This window comes from Stegostoma tigrinum, chromosome 5 (assembly GCF_030684315.1).
Source record: "Stegostoma tigrinum isolate sSteTig4 chromosome 5, sSteTig4.hap1, whole genome shotgun sequence".
NCBI classification, from domain to species: domain Eukaryota; kingdom Metazoa; phylum Chordata; class Chondrichthyes; order Orectolobiformes; family Stegostomatidae; genus Stegostoma; species Stegostoma tigrinum.
The window spans coordinates 23621963-23648960 of record NC_081358.1 but is presented as its reverse complement, the minus strand read 5'-3'; the positions used below and the strand labels follow the sequence as shown (position 1 = coordinate 23648960).

General features: G+C 41.8%; 1 protein-coding gene across 1 annotated transcript in view; it reads left to right on the top strand.

Annotated features, from left to right (window-relative positions):
- Positions 1-26998, top strand: part of LOC125452104 (uncharacterized) — a 462089-nt gene that overhangs the window by 276269 nt on the left and 158822 nt on the right. The window contains exon 20 of the mRNA XM_048530109.2: positions 4623-4776. Coding sequence (XP_048386066.2) covers positions 4623-4776 — 154 coding nt within the window. The remainder of the gene's footprint in view (positions 1-4622; positions 4777-26998) is intronic.

The following is a 26998-nucleotide window of genomic DNA, read 5'->3' as shown; positions in this document are numbered from 1 at the left end:
TCAATTTCTATTGTTTTTTCTTTGACTCTGTGCTACCATTTCACTTATTTCAAAGATATTTGTCAGTTATTTCTGTAAACTAAGAGCAACAGGAAAAATAATCCGAGTATACACTTAGATATTTTCTCATATCTCTTTGTTTACCCTTTTCCCTAAAAAAATCCAAAACTGAGCTCAAAATGAGTATCTGGCAAATTTCAGCTGATTGATCTCTTACAGGAACAAATGGAGCTTCCCACAGCACAGACAGTTTGTTCTAAAATAAAAACTTAGGAATAAAATTCACACTTTTTCCATACCTTTCATGTTATTTTTCAAGGAAATTTTGAATCAGAGGTGGAGCCGAAGGATAGGCACTTTTACCTGTACTGTCTTAACTATACTCCAACAGAGTTCAAGTTTACCAGAGATAATGGGAACTGCAGATGCTGGAGATTCCAAGATAATAAAATGTGAGGCTGGATGAACACAGCAGGCCAAGCAGCATCTCAGGAGCACAAAAGCTGACGTTTCGGGCCTAGACCCTTCATCAGAGAGCTCTCTGATGAAGGGTCTAGGCCCGAAACGTCAGCTTTTGTGCTCCTGAGATGCTGCTTGGCCTGCTGTGTTCATCCAGCCTCACATTTTATTATCAAGTTTACCAGCCTTGGTTTTCTAGATAGCAGCCAAAGCTGCCATCCATTCAGAGTTGTATTGCCCTTAACAATTTGATTTTAGCTAAACATGGGATGTTTAACTGCAATCAATGAATGCTGCTTCTCAGCTCCTCAAATCTAAAGCCAATTAAGCATTGATTTTTATGATGTCACACTTTTGATACAACAATTAGATTCTGGGTATTAATTAATGTCTTCTTGCACTGTAGTGCAGTCAGCCATTGTGATTTGTTACATGTTTCATTATACACAGCTGCAGGAGGTAAAATTGTTCACCAATCAGCTCCAATTTATTTAGCTCTACCACTGACTGCCTTTCTCTGAGTCCTTCACTCGCCTGCTCCTTTAGCTGTTGCTGACTGCCTGTCCTGGGATCTTTCTCTCACTGATGGAAAGTTACAGACTCAAAATGTTAACTCTGCTTTCTCACCACAGATGCTGCCTGACCTGCTGAGTTTCTCCAGCAATTTCTGTTTTTGTTTCATTTTCTTGCCTGCTCATCTAGGTATTGCTGACTGCCTGTCTGCTTTTGTAGCTTGCTCCCTGAGCTGATGCTGCTGTCACAAAGCCCTCCTCTCACCTGTTTCTCTTAATTCTCCTCTACAAAGGCTAAGTTGAAAATGTTTTATTCTTAATCCCATAACTTCAAAATTATAACTACAACTTTTTTAAAGTCTCAAACTTAAGGGAGGCTTATGGGTGTCCTCTCTATTTTTAAAAATAACACATCTATTGCTGATCTCATTTATAAATTTAATGTACGCACTGTTCCATACTCTTGCATCCTTGAGTAGGGCTTTTAGGTTTGAGAAGATAGATAGGCAAACTGCTGATGCCCTTTTTTCCCCTCTAATCTCTTATTTCCTGATCCAACAGCACTTCTTAATATTTTGATTAAAGAAGTTATGTCTCGTTCAAAGTATACAATAACATCCTGATTGTGTAAACTATATATCCACTGACTTCACAAAAAAAACTTGCCTTGTTATGGTCCAAATCCGTGCACTTAGATCCAACCCTGACTTAGTTATTAAGCCTGACAATAAGGATGGTGCTGTTGTAGTCTGGCGTACTGACCTCGACATTGCAGAGGCTCAGTGCCAGCTCTTAAATACTTCTTTCTATCCTCCCCTTGACCATGACCTCACCATTGCACATCTGGCCACTGTTTCAACCATGGTCACTGACTTCATTTCATCTGGTGATATCCCCTGCTCTGCCTCCAAGCTGAAAGTTCCCCACCCCCCCACAGTTCGCTATCTTCTTCTGAAAATCCACAAACAAGACTGTCCGGGTAGACCCGTTGATTCATCCTGCTCCTGTCCCTCAGAACTCATCTGTTCCTTCCTTGACTCAGTCTTTTCTCCCTGGCCCAGTTTCTGCCGAGGTACATCCGTGATTTATCTGATGTTTTACGCCAGTTTTGAAATTTCCAGTTTGCGTGTACTAGCTGCCTCCACTTTACTATGCATGTGCAATTCCATTGCATGTTCATGCCCCACCAGGTTGGTCTCAGGGCTCTCTGCTTCTTCCTGAAACAAAGGCCTGAACAGTACCCTGACCCACCACCATCCTCCACTTGGCCGAGTTCATCCTCACCCTCAACAATTTCTCGTTTCATTCCTCTCATTTTCTTCAGGTCAGAGGGGTGACCATGGCTACTCACATGGGGCCCAGTTATGCCTGTCATTTCATGGGGTACACAGAACATCCCTTGTTCTGGTCCTATTCTGGGCCCCACTTACAACTCTTTCTCTGATATATCGATGATATCATTGGTGCTGCTTCCCTCTCTCATCCGGAATTGGAAAAATTAATCGATTTTGCTTTCAATTTCCCCTCCCTCCCCACCCACCCTACCTATGCTCCCCCCTCACCCCCCACCACCACCACAATTCCCCTTTCACCTGGCCTATCTCTGACTCCTTCCTTCCCTTCCTTGACACCTCTGTTTCTGTTTCCGAGGATAAACTGGCCCTAAGTATCTTCACCTATCATTTACTCTTGACCTCTTTCCCCACCCTGTCTTCTATATATAAACCAATATTTTCCTAGCTACCGTCAGTTCTGAGGATGGATCACTGAACCTGAAACTTTAACTCTGATTTCTGTTCACAGATGCTGCCAGGCCTGCTGAGCTTTTCCAGAAACTTCTGTTTTTGCTCCAGGAACATTTGAGCCTCTTTCATAGAGAGTATGCTCAGCTTCAAGAATATTTCACTTGATATTACAATTGAGCTTTAAAGAGGTTTACACTAGATATATTATAAGGAATAAGCACTCTTTTTGGTGATTTCAGCATTTTGCCATCCCCAAACCTGTAACAGGGAGAAGTCTCAAATTCCATAGCCTTGTTTCCGACCTTTTTATACAAAGAATCTAGTTAATATTGTAACAAATCCACTCCAGCCACTATGGACATACCTCCACTGTCCACCACAGTACAATTGAATGAACTTGTGTCTATGTCACGAACAGATTAAGAGTTCTAAAATAATTCTCTCACCTTATTCTCATCATCTGTCTGTAAACGGATTTTGGTTTATTTTGTTTTACTTTGAACGGTGCTGGTGCTTTCTCTAACCCTCTCTGTTTATGGACTCTGACTTTGTATGGTCCGCAACAACACTGTTCTAAAGTTAAAAGTGATATAGTATTTTTTTCACATTTACTAAAATGTGGGGTGAGAGGGTGCATACTTCACAATACAGGCATGCCCTCAAACCAGGTGAGAGAGAATCATAAAGGATAAAGAAATTACAAAACTAGCAACAAGTTAGTTATAAGTTAAAAACTGGTTACCAGTTTATCAATGTGCTTTATGATTGGAATACAAAAGTGCAAAACTGGAATTACCAGATGAGAATTCCTTTGTAAGGGTAGTTGATCGCCTAGTCAGCAGTTCTGAATTTGAAGGCAGTTTCTTCTCTTTAAAATTTCTTTGAAGGCTTTCTAGGCTGAAATACAACTTTACTGCTTTGACAAATAAAAATTACTTGCAGAATGGCACAAATACGGTATATGTATGCAGATGCTGGAAATCTGAAACACAAACAGAAATTACTGGAGAAGCTCAGCAGGTCTGGCAGCATCTGAGGAGAGAAAAAGAACAAAAGTTTCGAGTCCAGTGACCCTTCTTCAAAGCGCTTCTAAAGAAGGGTCACCTGATTTGAAATGTTGAGTTTCTCCATTTTCTGTTTTTGTTGTACAAATATAGGCTGTTGGCTGTTTTAGCATTGCAGTAGAAATCACTATTAAAAAGTTTGTAATCTTGGATATGTTCTGTTAAATTCTATTCAGTCTTCTTTCATAAATATCCATCGTTCTTTCTAAGATTGTCAAAATCTGATCATGCCTTACATGCATTTTCGTATTATGTATTGTTCATAAATTAATAGAATTTCCAAGTCTTCCCTCCAGTCATTGAGCCTCTAGGCTTTGACAATAGCTTCTACCTTTCCTTCCAATGTGAACCAAAGATGCCAGTGCCTTGCTTTTTGAGTGGTAAAGATGCAACCAATGTCTACATATTCACTTCATTTTGACATTGATAGAGCTCAGCTTCACAACCTCTCAGTGAGAATTCATATACCAAGATGTTTCACTTTGTTTTACCATTGTTCTCCAAATTTCCTGCCTTAAAATACCTCGAAGTCTCCGAACTCCCTGTGTCCCTGCTTGCAGAGAAAGATGGGTTTTTTTTAGGTTTATTTGGAAAGTTAATGCTTTTGATCCTATTTCAGCTTGTTGTATGCACTATGTTGCAAACCTCTCTAGTAAGACCATAACCGTAGTAAATATGAGTAAATGTTACATTTATGAGCAATCAATTCAGTTGCAAAATTGAGTTGTACCATGGAATTGTTTGTCTCATTGAAGTGTGCCTTGACACTGAAAAAGTTGGGGCCTGCTGGGTTATGCTACTTTAGCACGTGCCTGAAATGCTTACTTTTGTAATTTTCTCAGACAAATTGAAGGGGAGCTAAAACACAAACTGAATCTGAAAAAACAGCAAGAACAACAGAATTTCCAGGAAATCCTGAAGCATCAGCACGATAATCAGAAGGCAGTGTTGGAACTAACCATTGCTAAAGATCAGGTCCACATTCTGCAGCAAAAGGTACATGATCCTCAAATGCTTACATGCGAAAGGAAACAAATCCAAACAAGCAAAGACAATTCAAGTATTATAAAGTACAAGTATTTCTTCAGATCTAAGCTTGGTGAAGCCTTTTTATTGTAGAATGGGTTTGGTGATTAATTCACTACTTTCCATCCGTTGCTACGAAGAAGTTATAATCTTTAGATTAGTATATTGATTTAATCAATTAAAGGAAAGCTTATTAAGGCTTATGTCAACCCAATAATATGGAACATAAATGATAAGCCATAATGTTAAAGGTCAGTTTGTTTGCTTTGATTGTTTGTATGTTTCAAAATTCCAGAATTAGGAATGAAATTAGTGAATAAGTATTCAGAGCACAGGCAAAACAAGGCAATCATCACAGAAGTGTGAAGGACTGGTTGTTATTGACTGATGGGAACTTGGTGTTCTTCAGATTTACACAGTTAGAGAGATGAGCGGTGAAAGTGTCAAGATTCACAGGTCACTTAGACTACATATGTGACAGCTCACATTGTATAAGTACTGGGAAGGACATGAAAGATGGTTCAGTAAAGGACTGATGCTGCCCAACTACAACCCCTCCACCTAAAACAAGGGCACTGCTAAAGAGCATTTCTATTTTTAAAAGTTGCAACTTTGAGATGCCCAGATATCAACTATAGCAAGATGCCCAATTGGTATATACTTTTTATGCTCTAGAGAAGGCATTGTATCTCAATAAGGCTGTGGAATGCAGGAACTTCATCATCCTTATAAAGGTGCTTGTGTTTGAGTCAACTGGAGGGCTAGAAGGTGGACTTCATCTTTGCCAGCAGCGCAAATGGGAGATAGCAAATAAGAACAATGCTTTAATCTCTGTTTATTGTCTTCCCATTGAAATGAATCATAAAGAAGTGGGACAGCATATAAAAAATGTTATTGAGTCATTAATGCCCAGTTAGCACTAGCATCCAGTTTTTATTTTTCTGATATTAAAGAGAAGAAAACCAAATCACAGTGTGCAATAACAGAGCATAGGTAAAATGAATGATTTACTTCTCCAGATTGGTAGTGGAGGGTCGTGATCAGTGCTTGACCATTGTTGCTTCTTTCTATACAAATGATTGAAATGAAAAATAAGGAATTATATCAAAGTTTGGTGATGATACGTAATGTAAAGGAAGACAAATTGAGGAAGAATGCAAGACATTTCAGGATAGTGGAGGCAGAATACGAAAGTAAGTGTCGAATACAAAATGTCTAGTATTGCATTTTGGAAAGTCTGCAGTGAAAGGAATTGTACTATAAACTGTAAAGCTTTTAACAGTATGGAAGAGAGGCCTACTGCTATTGATTCATAAATCTTCAAATTGTAAGGACACCAGATTGAACAGACAATGAAAAGACAAATAGAATTCTGATTTTATACATGCAGCATTGAATATAAATGCCAAGAGGTGATATTTAACTTGCAGAAGACACTGGTTAGGTTTTGTTGCAGAACTATAACCCCACAATACTATACTGAGACAATATAAATGAGTGCAATGAAAGTTTACTACAATTATAGGAATGAAAATTACAGTTGTATAGTTCTGACATTAATTATGGTTCTCTGGCTAGCAAAGATTAAAGATGGATTGTTATGGAGATGAAGATGGGTGGTCATAATGATGCCACAGATGTCATTGGAAGCTCATGTCGCTTTAGTTTTGTCTAGTCTCAGACAAATGACAGGGAGAGGAATTGAGTTGATAGGGAACAGTAGAGCGAGGCTCACCAAAATCAACATTTGATGATATAGCGAAGAAAATGACAAGGCATTGTATATAAAGCTCCAGTTTATCCCATAGATTGAGGGTAGTTCTTGCTAAGTGTTATTTCTCCTTAGTCATCAATTTTCCCAAACCATATTTTATGTAGTCTTTTATTGCCATTTTCTTCTTTCTAGCGAGCATGGTATGTTTGACCGTGCTCTGATCATCTTAAAGTAAATTTCTGTACGAAATACATGTATATCTGTGACTTGATTTAAAAGATTTAGTTAAATTGTTTAATTCAACTAAGCCAGATCAAACATTTCATGTCATGTTGTTAAGTAACGAAGCATGCATTTTGGAAAGGCAGATCAGGACAGGATTTATGCCCTTAATGTGCTGTGAAGTATTGCTGAACAAAGAGATCTTGTGGTGTAGGTTCAAAGTTCCTTGAAAGTCGAACCGCAGGTATATCGGATAGTGAAGAAGGCTTTTGATATGCTTGTCTTTATTCATCAGCGCATTGAATATAGGAGTTGGGAAGTAGGTTGTGGCTGTATTGGACATTGATTAGATGACTTTTGGAATACTCCATTCAGTTCTGGTCTCCCCACTACAGGAAGGATGTTATGAAACTTAGAGAACAAAGTGTGGGGCTGGATGAACACAGCAGGCCAAGCAGCATCTTAGGAGCACAAAAGCTGACGTTTCAGGCCTAACCCTTCATCAGAAAAGGGGGATAGGGTGAGGATTCTGAAATAAACAGGGAGAGAAGGGGAGGCAGACTGAAGATGGATAGAGGAGAAGATAGGTGGAGAGGAGAGTATAGGTGGGGAGGTAGGGAGGGGATAGGTCAGTCTGGGGAGGATGGACAGGTCAAGGAGGCGGGATGAGGTTAGTAGGTAGGAAATGGAGGTGCGGCTTGAGGTGGGAGGAGGGGATAGGTGAGAGGAAGAACAGGTTAGGGAGGCCGTGACGAGCTGGGCTGGTTTTGAGATGCAGTGGGGGGAGGGGAGATTTTGAAGCTTGTGAAATCTACATTGATACCATTGGGCTGCAGCGTTCCCAAGCACAATATGAATTGCTGTTCCTGCAACCTTTGGGTGGCATCATTATGGCCCTGCAGGAGGCCCAGGATGGACATGTCATCTAAGGAATGGGAGGGGGAGTTGAAATGGTTCGCGACTGGGAGGTGCAGTTGTTTACTGCGAACTGAGCGTAGGTGTTCTGCAAAGCGGCCCCGAAGCCTCCGCTTGGTTTCCCCACTGTAAAGGAAGCCACACCGTGTATAGCGGATGTGGTATACCACATTGGCAGATGTGCAGATGAACATCTGCTTAATGTGGAAAGCCATCTGGGGGCCTGGGATGTGGGCGATGGAGGTAGTATGGGGGCAGGTGTAGCACTTCCTGCGGTGCAGGGGAAAGTGCTGGGTGTGGTGGGGTTGGAGGGGAGTGTGGAGCAGACAAGGAATTGCGGAGAGAGTGGTCTCTCTGGAAGACAGACAAGGGTGGGGTGGGAAAAATGTCTTGGGTAGTGGGGTCGGATTGTAGATGGCGGAAGTGTCGGAGGATGTTGCGTTGTATCCAGAGGTTGGTAGGGTGGTATGTGAGGACTGGGGGATTCTCTTTTAGTGTGAGGGATGAGGTGCGGGAATGCAGGATACACGTTCGAGGGTGTTCTTGACCACTGAGGGGGGGAAGTTGCGGCCCATGAAGAACGAGGACATCTGAGATGTGCGGGAGTGGAATGCCTCATGCTGGGAGCAGTTGTGGCGGAGGCGAAGGAATTGGGAAAAGGGGATGGAATTTTTGCAGGAAGGTGGGTGGGAGGAGGTGTATTCCAGGTAGCTGTGGGAGTTGGTGGGCTTGAAATGGACATCAGCTTGTAGGTGGTTGCCTGAGTTGGAGACAGAAAGGTCCAGGAAGGTAAGGGATGTATTGGAGATGGTCCAGGTGAACTTGAGTTTGGGTTGGAAAGTGTCGGTGAAATGGATGAACTGTTCGAGCTCCTCTTGGGAGCATGAGGTGGCGCCGATACAGTCATCAATGTAACGGAGGAAGAGGTAGGGTTTGGGACCTGTGTAGGTGCGGAAGAGGGACTGTTCCATATAACCTACAAAGAGGCAGGCATAGCTTGGGCCCATGTGGGTACCCATGACCACCCCCTTAGTCTGTAGGAAGTGGGAGGAATCGAAAGAGAATTTGTTGAGAGTGAGGACGAGTTCGGCTAGGCGGATGAGGGTTTTGGTGGAGGGGGACTGGTCGGGTCTGCGGGACAGGAAGAAGCAGAGGGCCTTAAGGCCATCTGCTTGGGGAATGCTGGTGTATAGGGTATGAACGTCCATGGTGAAAGTGAGGTCTTGGGGACCGGGGCATTGGAAGTTCTGGAGGAGGTGGACGGCATGGGTGATGTCACGGACGTAGGCAGGGAGTTCCTGGACCAAGCTGGAGAAAATGGAGTCCAGATAGGTGGAGATGAGTTCGGTGGGGCAGGGCAGGCAGGTTTGTGGATTTTGGGAAGGAGATAGAAGCGGGCTGTGCGGGGTTGGGGAACAATGAGGTTGGAGGCTGTGGGTGGGAGGTCACCTGAAGTGATGAGGTCGTGGATGGTTTGGGAGATGATGGTTTGGTGCTCGGGGGTGGGGTCATGATCAAGGGGGTGGTAGGAAGAGGTGTCGAAGAGTTGTCATGTGGCTGAAGGGTTCAGAAAAGATTTACAACAACGTTGCCAGTTTTGGAGGGGAGAGGCTGAATTGGCTGGAGCTATTTTCCCTGGAACATCAGAGGCTGAGGGGGTGACCTTATCGTGGTGTATAAAATTATGAGGGGCATGGGTAAGGTCAATAGACCAGGTCTTTTCACCAGGCTTGGGGAGTTCAATACTAGAAGGCATAGGTGTAAGGTGAGAGAGGAAAGATCTAACAGGGACCTAAAGGGCAACTTTTTCAGCAGAGGGTGGTGCACATATGGAATGAGCTGCCAGAGGAAGTGTTGGAGGCTGGTACAATTACAACATTTAAAAGGCATCTGGATGGGTATGTGAATAGGAAGGATTTAGAGGGATAGGACAAATCCTGGCAAATGGGACGAAATCAGTTTAGAATATCTGGTCAGCATGAACAAGTTGGACTGAAGGATCTTTTTCATGTTGTGCAGCTCTATGGTTCTATGATTCTCTGTGAATTATACTCTGCAAATTTTCCACAGGCTATTTGCTTTAGTTGTAGCATATTTTCACACATACTCGTATTGCAGTATCACTGCACATGCCATTAGGTGCAAGCAAGATATTGGCTTTTATCAGGTGCTTGTCAGAATTTTTGTTCTTCTGTGCTAAATTGACCTAATTTAATCTATGGTGAGGCTATTAAATGACATTTTCTTCAAAGGTTCATTGGCAACAATAGAAATGTCTTCAACAGCAAAGCTACCAATCAATAGCTCTGCACTACAGTTTATTTACCTGTCCTCACAATCAGCACCTGATTGATATCTTTTGAAATTTTTTTTTGATTTGCTATTGAAATAAATTATGTTAGAAATTTAGATCTTAGTTTGGTACTTGTACTTGGTAGCTTCACATTACGAACTGAAGTGCTTGCAAGTAATTTGGAAGTGACTTCCTCTTTGGACTTCTTCCTGTTTGCACTTTGGGCAAGAGCTCCTGAATCCTGCCTTTAGACTTTGATGTGGACCGAAAACCTATATTTTGTGCGACACGTTCGCTCATTATGACACCACCCCAAAGCTGCCAGTAAATGCCCAGAGAGCAGACTTGCCATCCAATTAAAGGAAGTTAAAGGACTAATTTGAGGCTTTCCAGTTTGAAAGCCATAACAGGTTGCATTAGAATGTAAATATGGAGAGGGGTGTTTCACCTCCAGGCATTTAAACAGTCCCATACTATCGTGGAGACTTGATGGCTGACTGGAAATTCCTAGTCGATCGTTGGTAATTGACCTTAAATTGAACAACCTCCTGTCATTTGCAGGTTTGTAGGTCTGCATCCCCCCGCATCCCATCATCACAAAGTGACCCACAACAGGATAGAGGCTAATCATACCCAGGGGGCTCTCACTTTTTAGTTACAGCTGCAAGATTACTACAGATGATGAAGCTATTGTCAATACACATTTGCAGATATTTGGCAATTAAGGTGTTCTCAGAGCAACTAACAGCTTTTGTCAATCAGATGCATTCCAGTCCATCCATGTTCAGATGACATGTGACCACTGGAAGATTTCCATTCATTTTTGTGCAGTATACTCACAGGTCTTTTCACATTTACACAGTTAGTTAACAGCTTGTTGAAGATGAGGGCTGTCCACTAAGGACACACGTGATGATCCCTATCGGCAGCTCTACTGCAAGCAAACAAAAATATAGTTAGAGTCACATGAGTATAAAAATGCATTGAATTTTGAAGATGTGATTTAGCTGCCTGGACAGCTCTGGTGGTGTCCTTCAATATTACCAGCAAAGATCTCCAGAATGACAACAATCTATTCTCCCCTGAATGTCGAGCCGTAGGGAGGAAAGGAAGTGCAGGTAGAGGATGGTGAAGATAACTGTATTCTCTGAAGAGGAGGAATAGGATTAGAAGGAGCCTGGTGTGATCATGGTACTTGGAGCCTGTGGTTCCAATATCCTGAGTCTGGAAAGACATATTCCAAAACTTTGTTGAATCAACTGCCTCCTGCACCCAAATAAAAAATTCCCACTCTCAGAAAAGCACATCCTTTGCTCATTTTCGATTCTGGAAATACCATTCCCCTTAAGGATATTGCCCTTTTCAAAAAGTAACAATGGAGATGACTGGAGAATGGACACTTGAAAGAAAGTGCATGATTCATTCAGATTTGACATTACATTGACACATTGACAGTTTTGTTAATGCTTTAGTGAATTCCCCTGTGCAGTATAAAGACTTTTTCTTTGCTGATTAGTTTTTGTGCTGCTTTGGTGGCTTCAGCATATTTAGACATTGTGAACATTTCTCCACTCTAACAGCTGGCATGCCCATGTCAGATGTTCTCGGAGATTGGGTTTCTGAATGCCCAATCAAAGACTGACCTATCTGCAGAGATGCTGCAGTAGACATGATCCTTAGAGCCAGTAGGCAGCATTTGAGACTCTGAGTGAGATAAATAATGAGAAAGGGAACACCTTTAAGCAGTGTGTCCACATCTCTGTGCCCTTTCTCAAATTTCCCCCTCACGGTTCACCCACACTTCCCCACTAAATGAGATTTGGAGACCACATTGTTGCATTTCAGTGAGATGTTCAATGCTAATGTAAAGACCTCCACACTACTTATAGTGTGGAGGTCTTTAGCCAGGGTCAACATGCACACAGCTGTCTGCCACATCTGATGCTCCTTGAAGTTGGCCAATTTTTCTGTGGACATCAGCACCATGGCACCCATGTTTGGAAAATACTGCTTCAGTATCTCTCCAAGGATGTGCCGTGCCTCTCAAAATGCTGATAGAGCCTAACATATTTTCCACTGCTGCTGTACTTTGTAGATTAGCATGTTGTACACGCTCAACAAAGCTTGGAGTGTTCTGTCCCTTCCAACAGGGATTCTTCATGGTACCCCAGTCTCCAACATCTGCTCCTGCTCCCTTGTGATGTGTGCCTCAACAAATAGCAGTCTGGCTGTCTCCCTTAGAGTCCCCACTGAGATCGATGTGACAAGAATTCAGCATCAGTGATAATTATGAGCCACATGGCAGGTTGAGCCTGATTTCTGATTCTGTCATGAAATAGCTAGCAGATGTCCATCTCCCCATCGCCAATGGCCATGCTTTCCATCATCCTGTCAATCTCCAAGGCCTTTTCCTTCACCCTTCAGGGTGGCTATCAATTCTAGGACAATCTAAATCTTCATGCCTCATTGAATTACCTTGCCACCCTCACTTGCCATTGGGTGATTTTAGAACAGATTCTTTCTTTGACTGCCTCTAATTGCTGTACCTCCTGTCAACCTCAATCAGAATTCAATGAATCAGTACTGCCAAGGTCAAAATCTTACCTTCCACACAGGTCAGTCATCCTTCATGCTAAATTACATCCTATTGTCAAAATTGTAGGGTGTGTGGAAAGATGCAGTCACAATAGCAAATCTTGAATCTGCTGTTACCACATTAAGAAGCCTGCAAGATTTAATACAGGACTACACATATTTAATGTAAACCTAATAAAGAAATAGCACTTTTTTGTTGGAATCTATTAGGTGCTTTCAAAATTTCAGTTTGCACTAATATACTTTTTATTTACAGTTACACAGTAAACTCTAATCAAAATAAAACCATATCATGTCTCTAACTTACAACGTAACTTAGTTTTTTCTTCCTAATTCTAAATTTTAACTGCATTGTACCTATTTAATTGCAGTTCACACAATTAGAAATGTTGTTCCTTATACTCAGTTATGAACAGAGTATCAAAGTTATGTGAAAATTCCAAATCATAACCCCAATGAAAATTCGCATGGTTTAAATTAGTTCAAAAGATAAAAACATGGCACTAATATCTTGAAAATGAATACATATGTATATGTACATTAAACAAACAATTAACCGACTTGAAAGAGGACAAGCATGTATACTTCCAGCATCCAAGATTAAACTCTTTAGGCCTTTAATTGTGTGCATAAAACAATGAGTGCTGTTGACATCACAGGCAGCCACACAGATGCTTTTCAAAAACAGACTTTCAAACAAAAGAAATACTGTAACGTACACATCCACATAGACACGGAGAAACATTATCCTTTCTAACTTAAAATCAGAACTTGCTGAAAACGTTTATCCTATTTCTTTCCCACATGAACTTTGCCTGTGGGCTTTTTAAGTTTTATTTTTTACAATTATTCACATATTTCAGCTTCCTAATCCCTAAGCCCTGGAAAACCCTCTGTGTATCCTTTTGCCTCTCCACTTGCCGCCTTTAAGACTCTCTTTAATTCTTTTTGACAAAGCTTTTGGTCATCTAGCATTCCGTGACTCCATGTCTTATTTTTATAATGCTGTGAAATGACTTGGGACATTTCATTGCCTCTATTATATTTGGCCGAGACCCTTCTTTGTTGTTATTTCTTTGTTTTTATCTATTTTAGTTCTTTCCTATTTGGATTCAGCCCTTAATAGAGATATTCAGTTTCCTCTTTTTTTTCAACAACACACCCTCCATTTGTATGATACCCATAGCAGCTGAGGCCTGTAAACTTAATACAGTGGCTGCTTCCATTATCATGTTAAAATGCCATACAATTTTGTATCAACTTTAACCCTCAATAAATTATGCTTGTCTTGGGTTTTTTGTAGATTTAATGTTGCACAGTGCCCTTGTCCCAGAAGTCGACGATAGTGGCAGTATTCTACACCTTGTTCTCTTGATCAGGCTCTTAATGATGTCGAGGTGCTGGCATTATACTGGGGTGGACAAAGTCAGAAGTCACACAACACCAGTTTAATAGTCCAACAGGTTTACTTGAAACCACAAGCTTTCAGAGCGTAGCCCCTTCATCAGGTGAAGTGAGACAGAAGCACTCAGAACACAGAATTTATTGGCAGAGAAATCCAGGGCAGAGAGATCTTAAGATCATATAAATGGTGCGAGTGGAATGTCAAATGATAAGTCACTGCAGGTAATCAAATGTGTCAGACAGTGTGAGTAAAATGCCAACAGCTGAATAACAAGCAAAGAGATTACCTATAATCCAATAAAATGAGGCAGAGAGATAATTTCAAAAATTTAAAAATACGTTGGTGCTGGAGAAAAATCAAATTGCTGGAATATAATAACAAACCAGTGGAGGCGAATCCAGAAACACGGAAAACATTCTGGGGACCTGGGATCAAAATCCACCACTGCAAATGGTAGATAACAAAGTGTGGAGCTGGATGAACATAGCAGGCCAAGCAGCATCTTAGGAACACCAAAGCTTGATGTTTCGGGCCTAGACCCTTTTCTGATGAAGGGTCTAGGCCCGAAACGTCAGGTTTTGTGCTCCTAAGATGCTGCCTGGCCTGCTGTGTTCATCCAGCCCCACACTTTGTTATCTCGGATTCTCCAGCATCTGCAGTTCCCATTATCTCTGACAGCAAATGGAGGAATTTGAATTCAATAAAATGTCTGGAATTAAGAATCTACTGATGATCATGAACCCTTGGTCGATTGTTGGAAAAACCCATCTGGTTCACTCATGTCCTTTAGGGAAGGAATCTGCCATCCTTACCTGGTCTGACCTACATGTGACTCCAAACCGACAGTAATGTTGTTGACTCTGAACTATCCTCTGGGCAGGATTGGCATAAATGCTGCCTGGTTAGCAACACCCTCATCCAGTGAAAGAATAAAAAAAGGCATAAAAGTCACATGCTGAGGGTCTAATCAAAATAAAATGTAACCCAAAACTGTACAAAACTAATTAACATAGAGAGATCATAACAGTTTTGAGTGATGGTGTCAAAACAGGACAGATTTTACAGATACAAAAGTGTGGTGGAGTCACGTAAAGCATGTCATGAACCCAAGATCACAGCTAAGGCCATCTTCATGGGTACGGAACTTAGCTTATGCCAACATTTTCATGCACAAGTTCGAGCAAGATGTCTTTGCTGTGCAGGATCTCCAACCAACACTATACACCAGATACATTCATTTTCTTCCTTTGGACTCAAGGCAAGGAATCACTGAAACATAGCAATACCAACAAGTTCCAGCCCACCATCAGACCTACCATGGACAACTCTTCAGAATCAGTCTAATTCCTGGACACATGCATCTCCATCCAGCACGGACACCTCAGTACCTCACTTTACCGCAAGCCCACAGATAACCTTACGATGCTGCACTTCCTGTACGGACAAGCCCTGCGCATGCACAAGATCTGCTTAGGTGAGGAGGAATGCAACAGACACCTAAAGATTCTGAAGGATGCCCTCAGAAGAACAGGATACGATGCTCAACTCCTCGGTAGCCAGTTCCAACTTGCAATGGTGAAAAACTACAATGACATCCAAGAGACAGATAGTGGATAAGACCAATAGAGCACCCTTCATTTTCCAATACTTCCCCAGAGCGGAGAGATTAGGCCATGTTCTTTGCAGCCTTCGACATCTCGTCGATGATGATGAACATCTCGCCAACATCATTCCTATGCCTCCACTTCTTGCCTTAAAACAACTGCCAAACCTTAAACAGACCATTGTTCACAGCAAACTACCCAGCCTTCAGTGCAACATCGGTCATAACATCACAGAATCCTGCTATGGCAACCTCTGCAAGACACATCAGATCATCAACACAGATACTACCATCACACATGGGAACACCACCCACCACGTTCATGGCAAATATTCATGTGACTCGGCCAATGTTGTCTCTCTCATATGGTGCAGGCAAGGATGTCCCAACGAATGACACGACCATGCAGATGCTATGAGAACAGATGAATGGACACCAAGCAACAATCACAAGACAGGAATGTTCCCTCCCAGTTGGGGACCACTTCAATGGTTAAGGACATTGAGTGTCCAATCTTCGGGTAAGCATCCTCCAAGACGGCCTTTGAGATAGACAACAACGCAGGATCTCTGAGCAGAAACTGATAGCTAAGTTCTGTACCCACGAAGATAGCCTCAACCATGATCTTGGGTTCATATCGCGCTACATATAACTCCACCACACATTTTGTATCTGTAAAATCTGCTTTGTTTGGACACTATCACCTTGATAAATTATTATGATCTCTCTACCTTAATTAGTTTGTACAGTTTTGGATCACTTATTACTTTGGTTAGATCCTTGGCATGCGACTCTTATACCTATCATCTTATTCCAATCAATTCTTTTGTCTCCAGCATCACCTTATATTTTTATTATTTGTAATTGTCATGCTGCCTCATTTAATAGGATGATAGATCATCTCTTTGCTTGTTGTTTGACTGGTGACACTTTACTCACAACGTCTGACACTTTTAATCATCGCAAAGTCTTATTATTCACACTCCATTCACACCATTTGTATGATCTTTTGATCTCTCTGCCCTTGATCTCTCTGCCTATAAATTCTGTGTCTGTGTGCGCTTCTGTCTCACTTTACCTAATGAAGGGGCTACGCTCAAAAGCTTGTGATTTCAAATAAACTTGTTGGACTATAATGTGGTGTTGTGCAACTTCAGATTTTGAACTCCTGATAGTTAATGTTTCACTATGGTTCAGTGGTTCCCCACTTTTCCAAACAATAATCTGCTAGCCCAGGCCATGGCTAGGCTTTCTATTCTCAATGCTAAGTTCCGTTTTAAACTCCATATGCCTCCTCTGAACTATTCTTTTTAAAATTTGCCAGCATTTTACTCCAGCAAGGGCCCATTGGAAGTTTTCAAGGTAAGTAGCGAATTATTGTGTTCATTGGTTGAAGAATCTCTCAAGATAACCATTAGAAAAAGGTAGCGTTAATCTGTTCACAGAAAGGTTTCTTAGAGCAGAGGTCCTGTTGAGATCATGATTATTAAAAGGAAAAGGAAAAAAAAAATTAGATTGTGTTGCTTCTAACATCAGTTACATGACATAATGAGTGAAGTGGCTCCATTCTATGACTGCAGGGCTTGGAACAACACATTCAGCAAAGGATATTTTCCTGATCTCCATGACTCAGTCACTTATTGAACAAATTCAGCTTCAGTGGATGTGGAATATTTTTGTTTTACAAACTTTTCATACAGGTGGTCTTTCTTTGGCTATCATTGAATTTGCTTTACTTAATTTAAATATTATTTATCTCTCTTCATTTTTCATATGTTTGCATCTTTTTATCTAACATTGTCCAGATATATGTCCACTGTATTTTATAAAACGTACGAACAGATGATGAGTATATTTGTGACACTATGACTGTAATGCATCATTAAATGATTGAAATGAAAAAGCACCTTACATTATGTGACAGTTAAACGTATGAGAGTGAAACAAAATCATTCTATACCAGGAAGCAAAAGTGTTTAACACAAAACGAAATTCATCTTTTAAGTCGTGAGGACATCTAAGAGAGTTCCAGGCTAGCTATTGTCAGAACAAGAATTTACACCTAGCTAGTTAATTGGTAACATGAATGGATGTGTAATGAAAAAAAAGCCCAAAGAAAAAGGCTTTACAATGTTAAGTAGAATACTATAAATTGTAGGCAGCCCAATCCAACCAAGAAAAATTTAAAGCCTTTTCCCAAATCCAAGCAAATCTGAAACAAGAATTTCTGCACCTACCCTCAACTAAACTGAATGCAGAACAAACATAATTTTTCAATTTTAACTCCACCCATAAAACAGGAATCAAGAAGTACTCTCCAAATCCAGGTGGTTCAAAAATACCCACTGCCCCAAAGACCAAACAGAGATCAGGCACTTTATCCCACCACCGTCTCCTAGTGCAAATGATCATGGAGTCTCCAAAGCCCCTGTCTGCAAACAAAGAGTGAGTGTTAATGTGCTACATTTTCTTAGCTAGAGAAATATGAGAGACTGAAGAAAGATGAAAACTTTTGTCTAAGCAAGTAATGGAACCTTTTGACTGTCCTTTCCGTGTCCCCGAATACAATGGAACAAACTCAATGTCCTGACATTAAACCAACCAACAGCAACCTTACACTCACTGGGTTGTTTTTCTGTGGCTTTAAGATTAGAATTCCAGTTGAGTGGATATGACCCAAATGTTCCTCTTTTAATTTGTTGAATGGATGCTCATAAATTCCCTTAAGCAATATTTTATCCCTCCTCCTCATTGAAGTTGCCACTTAGTTAATCTTTGACCCCGTCTTATTACATGGCTGTTCCATGAGCCTGTTAAAATTGCTCTTATCTTTGAAAGGACACCTGAACAAATAAAAAATACAACACTGACAAATGTTCCCATACAGGATACTAAAGTATACCCAGTCCCTGTTTCAAAAAGCCCGATTGCAATAAAAACAATGTTCATTATTGCATATCTGAAGATTGTTATATTGTAGGACAATTCTTGCAGCTATTCTGACTTGAGTGACAAGCAGATAAATGCTAATGGCTTCCCAATCTGCCTTGATCCAACTAGATTTGCTGGTGAATGGCGAAGACAGATGTCTGCCATATCTTTTTAAGTCTGCTTCCCAAGAACTAAAGAAAGTGGAAATGAGAGCATTTCAGTGAAGAATCGCCAGGTTGAGAGGAGTGAACTGAAATCAGATGCTCAAATGTGGAGATAACGACAAAGAAGTAGGGAGCCAGATCAAGTAGTGAGTTGATTGGAAGAACTATACCACCGCTTGATGGGGAAAATTGTAGAACGTTCAACCAAATGAGCAAGCTTCACTTTGGAGCAAGGTCTTATTATCTTCAGGCCGATTTCTATTAAGGCCAAGATGCGGATGAAATCATCTGTGATACGTTCATGGATGACAAGGATGACAAATGAACAAACAGAACAGAGGGAAATTTGTAGAGTAGCTGTGATTGATGATCCACTGGTAGAGTCCACAGGGCTAACAGTGGGTTGAATTAAATAGGAAGAAGATTAACAGCATTAAAACTGGAGTAAGTAGGATCAGGCAGTTGGGATTGTTGCTGGTAATTTAGTATCTTGATGGGCTTTTAAGAGACTGACAGGAGAAAACTATAGGCCTAAACGTCAAATTTAGGCCAGCGGCAAAAGTCCAGAAAGGACTGTAATACTGAAATGTTTCGGTAGGGAATTGAGAGGGCAGAGTATCTGACATAGTAAAGCAAAAGGCAAGATAACAGAAGGGGGAACAGGGTTCGGGAGGAGTAAAGAGAAATTAGTTAAAATGAGAAGAATGTGGAAATTAAGTTATGGGTTGGGTGCACATGAATGGGTTCTGAGAGTACTCATTTCACATTGACTGGTTACAAACAAAAGGGCACCAAAACTTGATGATAAACAAGAAGTAGGAAATAGACAGCAGTTAATGTTGGAAGTCCTGCAGTGAGATAACGATGACTGTGATAGGATTGAATCAATATGGAACTTGGATAAATTGTTGTCTGAGTTCAGAGACCGGTGTAATAAGTAAAATATGGAAGTTGTTTGAGGGTAGAGTATTAGAGGATTGGGTTATTTTTAAAGAACGAGAATGCAGGGAGTGCTACAGGATTGTAAAGATCATGGTGAAAATGGAGGACATCAGCAATTCCAGAAGCAGTAGAGTTTTGCTCTTTGGAGCAGAACAATGAGTTTCTAGCTGGGAACCAATTCAGCTGAGGTTTACGTTTAGTAGCAGTAATATCAGTGATAGGGGAAGGCCAGTAAACCATTCAACATTATTTTAAATATCATGGCAGAACAGATCCAGAAATTGGGCCTTATTGTATAGCCAGAGTAGCCCAGTGTAGAAGCATGTGCTAGATTTCAATAGAAGATGAGGAATTTGGAGCCAAGTGTGGGAAAAAAATCTGAATCAACATTTTCTACATCTTTTCCATATCTAATAAGGGAAATAGAAACATCTTTAATCATTTAATGTTAGCTTGTGCCACATGCTTAATAGTAGCTGGCTCAGGTATACAAGCAACCATGTCCTCCATATACATCAAGAGATCTCTCCCGTCCTAGTTCTACTCTTTTCTGTCAGTTGCGTACTACTTTGTCATGTAAGAGAGAAGGAAGTATAAGGGAAGTGCAGCATTTGGGCTCAGTCATTAGCACTGCTACCTCACAATGCCTGGGACCCGGTTTGATTTCACCCTCAGGCGACTGTCTGTGTGCAGTTTGCACGTCATCCCTGTGTCAGTGTGGGTTTTCTCTGAGTGCTCTGGTTTCCTCCAACAGTCTTCATCACCTCCACTTTCACATCTATGTGCTGCCATCAGCAATACAGTCCAAAAGCATGCCAGGTTTCATATATATACCGATAACACAAATCTCCACCTCAGTAACATTTCCCTTTCAACCTCCACACTACCACTGTACGATCAGACGGCTGAACCAAATTAGGAAGGGATAGAAAGGTTTTTTTCCCTTTTTCATTGAAAAGTACAAGTCTGTAGGGCCTTTAAAATTAGGAAAGGTTTTCATTAGGTGAATATAGAGTGCATACTGCCTTGTGTGGAGAAGACTAACCTAGAGGCTGTGAGTATAAGATAGTCACCAACAAATCCAATAGGAAATTCAGAAGAAACATCTTTTCCCAAACAGTTGTACGATTTGCTGCCCTAGGGAGTGATTGAAATGCATAGTATAGATGCTTGGGAAGAGAGACTGGGCAAATCATTTGTTCTGGCCACATCATGCATGTTCTCTGAGGATCTGTGAACTTTGAATTTTTATAGCTCGTTGGGAGTGCAGAGGGACACAGTGGAATCACTGCAAATTTAGTGAGGAAGGGAGGGAAGCTTTTTCTCACTTTCTATTTTTTGTCAGCTAGCAGGTGACCAGCTGTTAAAAAGGTACACAAGAGTAAGTTTGAAGCAATTTCAAAGAATGACATTCCAGGAGAAATGTACACAAAAGTGAATTTAAACTATAGCAGGGCAGTATAGGCATGTAAAATGCACATTCAGTGACTTTTGGGAAACCTTGAAAACTTCACATAACTGAAAAGATCATGTGTAGTTGTTATGGAGCAGACCAAACCGCAACCCCCCACCCCAACCAATCCAAACGTATCAAAGAGATCACCTAGACTCTTAACTTTTTCATACTTCAAAGGCAAGTGCCAGGCATTGCATTTCAGATACAATTCAATTGGACAATCTACCAGGCTTGAAGCAACACACATTCTATTAATTCACTATAGTTAAAATAAAAACAAAAGAAAGAAAGCTTAGTCTAACTTTAACTCTATTGGAAAACTTTACTGAATGATATATAATTTAACTACTAGACCATAACAGTTCTAATATGGTAACAGCTAATAAACACATACTTGGCAAAGGCAAATTCAGTAAAATGGATTGTTCAAATGCAATTTTAGCAGCAGGAAGAGAACTCCAGCTTTTAACTATAACAAAGTGACAGAGAGAGATGTAGCAGCTTTCACAAACCCAACAGTGACCAAAAGGTAAACTAAAAATCCTGGTTCTGAGGGAGGTTGACCCCACACATTCAGGCTGCTTCTCTTGATCCAACTTTAAAGAAAGAAAATCCCAAAGCCTCACAAGCTGTTAACTTTATTGGCTTGAAGCAGACAACTTGGTACCTCTGGCACAATCTCTCTTCATTTAAAAAAAGGACAAAGTACCCCTCTTAAATCCCTTCTGTTGTCATACGGTAACCATCACTGGTTGCAGAAATTTGAGCTTATGAAATTTGAGTGGAGACTGGAGTCACTTGTTATGCATCCATGAGAGTTACATGGGTGGCACCTTCAGAGGTATTGTCGTATATTAAGTTAGGGATAAAGCAGGCAGACAGAGATGGACGACTGCTAGACAGTTCAACAGAACCATCCTGTATTGTAAGAAACTCTGAGGTCTCACTCAAGATTTGGTTTTCTATTCTGGATACTGCTTTGGTTGATGGTTCCTCAGAGGAAGGCAGCAAGAACCGGGACCTTGGCATCATGAGTTGGTGATCTGGATAAGCAGGAAGGAAGAAAAGTGGAAGGACAGTAATGATGGGGATTCATGAGGTGATGGGACAACATAGAAACATAGAACGTAGAACAGTACAGCACATTACAGGTTCTTTGGCCCACTATGTTGTGCTGACCTATTATTCTACTAAGATCAAACAATCCTACATACCCTACATTTTACTATCATCCATGTGCCTATCCAAGAGTCGCTTAAATGCCCCTAATATATCTGACTCCACTATCACGCACCCTCCACTCTCTGTGTAAAGAACCTACCTCTGACATCTCCCCTATACCTTCCTCCCATCACCTTAAAATTATGCCCCCTTGTAATAGTCATTTTTGCCCTGGGAAAAAGTCTCTGGCTATTCACTCTATCTATGCCTCTCATCAGCTTGTACACCTCTATCAAGTCACCTCTCATCCTTCTTTGCTCAAATGAGAAAAGCCCTAGCTCCTTCAACCTTTCCTCATGAGACCTGCCCTCCATTCCAGGCAGCATCCTGGTCAATCTCCCCTACACCCTCTCTAAATCTTCCTCATCCTTCCTATAATGAGGCAACCAGAACTGAACACAATATTCCAACTGTGGTCTAACTAGGGTTTTATAAAGCTCCAGCATAACCTTGCGCTCTTTAACTCAGTTCTCCTGCCAATGAAAGCCAACATACCGTATGCCTTCTTACGACCCTATCAACATGGATGGCAACTTAGGGATCTGTGGACGTGGACCCAAGAGCCCTCTGTTTGTCCACATTGCTGAGAACCCTGCCATTAACCCTGTACTCTGCATTCAAATTTGACCTTCCAAAATGAATCACTTCACACGTTTCCGGGTTGAATTCCATCTGCCACTTTTTTGCCTAGCTCTACATCCTGTCACAGTAATGTTGCAACTTACAACAGCCTTCCACACTATCCACAACTCCACCAATCTTTGTGTCATCAGCAAACTTACCAACCCACCCTTCCACTTCCTTACCCAAGTCATTTACAAAAATCATAGTGAGCAAGGGTCGCAGGACAGATCCCTGTGGAACACCATGGTCATCAAATACTTTCCATCTGCTACCACCCTCTGTCTTCTATTGGACAGCCAATTCTGTATCCAGAGAGCCAGATTTCCCTGGAGCCATGCCTCCCTTAGTTTCTGAATGAGCCTACCATGGGGAACCTTATCAAATGCCTTGCTAAAATTCATATACACCACATCCAGTGCTCTACTTTCATTGATGTGTTTTGTCACATCCTCAAAGAATTCATTGAGGCTTGTGAGACATGACCTGACCCTCACAAAGCCATGCTGACTATTTCTAATCAAACTGTGCTTTTCTAAATGATCATAAATACTATCTCTCAGAATCCTCTCCAATAATTTGCCCACCACAGAAATAAGACTGACGAGTCTGTAATTCCTAGGATAATCCCCAATCCCTTTCTTGAACAAGTGCCACCCTTCAATCATCTGGCACTACTCAGTGGACAGTGCACATACAAAGATCATCACCAAAGGTGCAGCAATTTCTTCCCTCGCTTCCCTTGGGAACCTTGGATATATCCTGTCTGACCCAGGGAACTTATCTATCCTCATGTTTTTGAAAATTTCTAGTACATCCTCCTTCCTAACATCAACCTGTTCAAGCATATCAGCCTATTTCACACTGTCCACACAAACTACAAAGCCCCTCTTACTGGTGAATACTGAAGCAAAGTATTCATGAAGGACCTCCCCCACCTCCTCCAACTATCCCTGGTCAATCCTTCCCTCACTCTGGTTATCCTCTTGTTCCTCACATAAGTAAAGAACGCCTTGGGGTTTTCTTTAATCCTACCTGCCAAGGCTTTTTCATACCCCTTCTAGCTCTCCTAAGTCTATTCTTCAGTTCCTTACTAGCTACCTTGTAACCCTCTAGAGCCCTATCCAATTCTTGCTTCCTCAACCTTAAATAAGCTTCCTTCTTCCTCTTGATAGATGTTCCACACATCTTGTCATCCAAGGTTCCTTCACCTTACCATCCCTTCCTTGCCTCAGTGGGACAAACATATCCAGCACTCATAGCAAGTGCTCCCTAAACAGCCTCCACATTTCTGTTGTGTATTCCCTAGGAAAATCTGTTTCCAAATTATGCTCTGCAGTTCCTAATAGCATTGTAATTCCCCCTCCCCCAGTTCAATACTTTCCAATATTGTCTGCTCTTATCCCTCTCCATGACTATAGTAAAGGTCAGGGAGTTGTGATCATTATCACTGAAATCCTGCCCCACTAAGATATCTGACACCTGGCCTGGTCCGTTGCGAAGCACTAAATCCAATATGGCCTCTCCTATAGTCGGCCTGTCTACACATTGGTCAGAAATCCTTCCAGGACAGACCAGATAAAATCTGCTCCATCCAAACTATTTGCACTTCGGAGGTTTCACTCAATATTAAGGAAGTTGAAGTCATCCATGACAACTGCCCTATAACTTCTGCACCCTTCCAAAATCTGCCCCCAACCTGTTCCTCTATGTCTCTGTTGCTATTGGGTGGTCTTTATAAAACTCCCAGTAGTGACTGCTCCTTTCCTGTTTCTGACTCCCACCCATACTGACTCAATAGACAAACCTTCCTCGACAACCTCCCTTTCTGCAGCTGTAAAACTGTCCCTGATTAACAATGCCACTCTGCCACCTCTTTTACCTCCCTCCCTATTTCTTTTGAAACATTTAAATCACAGAATATCCGACAGCCATTCTTGCCCTTGTGTTATCCATGTCTCCATAATGGCCAAAACGTCTTAGCTCCCAGTACTGATTCATGCTTTAAGTTTGTTACCCTTATTCTTGATACTACTTGTGTTAAAATTAACACACTCCAACCCATTGCACTGACTGCAACTTTGCCCTATCAACTGTCTATCCTTCCTCACAGACTCTCGGCATGCCGAATCTGCCTGTACACCAGCTACCCCATCCTCTGATCTGTAGCTTCGGTTCCCATCCCCCCGCCAAACTAGTTTAAACCCTCCGGAAGAGTCTAGCAAACCTCCCACCCAGGATATTGGTGCCCCTCCAGTTCAAGTGCTACCCATCCCTCTTGCACAAGCCCCACCTTTCCCATAAGGTATCCCAATGATCCATATATCTGAAGCCCACCCTCCTACACCACCTCTGTAGCCATGTGTGCAGCTGCACTTGCTCTCTCATCCTAGCCTCACTAGCTTGTGGCACTGTAAATAATCTTGAGATTATGAGTCTGCTTTTCCTGCCTTTTAGTTTCCAACCTAACTCCCTATATTCACTTTTAGTGTTTTCATCCCTTTTCTAGTTATGTCATTGGTACCGATGTGTACCACAACTTCTGGCTGCTCACCCTCCGCCATAAGAATCCTGTAGACTCAACCTAAGACACCCCTGACCTTGGCACCACTGACCATTGAATCTCCTATCACTATTGCTCTCCTACTCTCCCTCATTCCCTTCTGAGACACAGGGCCAGGCTCACTGCCGGAGACCTATGCCCGCTATGGCTTTCCCCTGGTAGAGCAACCCCCCCCCCCCCCCCCCCCCCCCCCGTCAACAGTATCCAAAGCAGTATACTTATTATTGAGTGGAACTGCCACAGGGGTTCCCTGCACTATCTGCCTATTCCCTTTCCCTCTCCTGATGGTCACCCAGCTACCTTTATCCTGTCACTCGGGTGTGACAACCTCCCTATGACTCCTGTCTCTCACCCCCTCAGCCTCCCGAATGTTCCAGAGTTCAACCAGTTGACATTTCTCTGGCCATTGGTCTAATAAGTATGGTATGTTGTTCCTCTGATCCGAGAGTCAAGGATCTACCAGAACAGTGGAGAAGGTGACCAGTCGTGATGGCTCAGTTGTTAGCACTGCTGCTTCACAGTGCCAGGCACCCAGGTTCAATTCCAGCATTGGGCAACTGGCTGTGTGGAGTTTGCACATTCTCCCCATGTCTGTGTGGGTTTCCTCCAGGTGCTCCAGTCTTCTCTCACAGTTTAAAGGTGTGCAGGTCAAATGCAATGGCCATGTTAAATTTCCCATAGTCTCCAGATATGTGTAGGTTAGGTGGATTAGCCATGATAAAGCAGGATTATAGGGAAGCGGGGGTTGAGTCTGGGTAGGATGCTCTTTGGAGAGTTAGTGTGGACTTGTCGGGTCAAATGGCCCGGCCCCACACTGCACGGATTTGATTCTATTCTAGTTGACAACTTGGTGCCGTTGATAAAGGTAGGAAGGAGAATCTTGCCTTGCAGTCAGCGTTGACGGGGCCCAGTAGAATTTTGTGAGCAGTACCTCAAAAATATCACCAAAAGTTTTGCATTACACGAAATTCCAAATACCAGTAGCATTAGAATTAGGTTGCCATGATGTGGAGGTACCAGAGTTGGAATGGGTTGAACAAACTCAGAAGTCACACGACACCAGGTTACAGTCCAACAGGTTTATTTGAAATCACCAGCTTTCGGAGCATAGCCCCTACATCAGGTGAAGTGAGAGGGAAGCACACACAGACAGAGAATTTACAGTCAGAGAGATCGAGAGCAGAGAGAACAAAAGGTCATACAAATGGTGTGAATGGAGTGTTAAATAATTAGTCTCTGCAGGTGATCAAAAGTATAAGACAGTTTGAGTAAAACATTAACAGCTGAATGACAAGGATGAGCTATAATCCAATTAAATGAGGCAGAGAGATAATTACAAAAAAAAAGGTAGTGCTGGAGACAAACCAAATGACTCGAATACTATGACAGACATGGCCAATGTAGTCTATCTCATACACTGTAGCTAATAATGCCCCGAGGCATGGTATATTGGTGAGACCATGCAGACACTATGATGATTGGACACTGTGCAACAATTGCCAGGCAGGAATGTTCCCGCTCAACTGGGGAACACTTCAGTGGTCAGG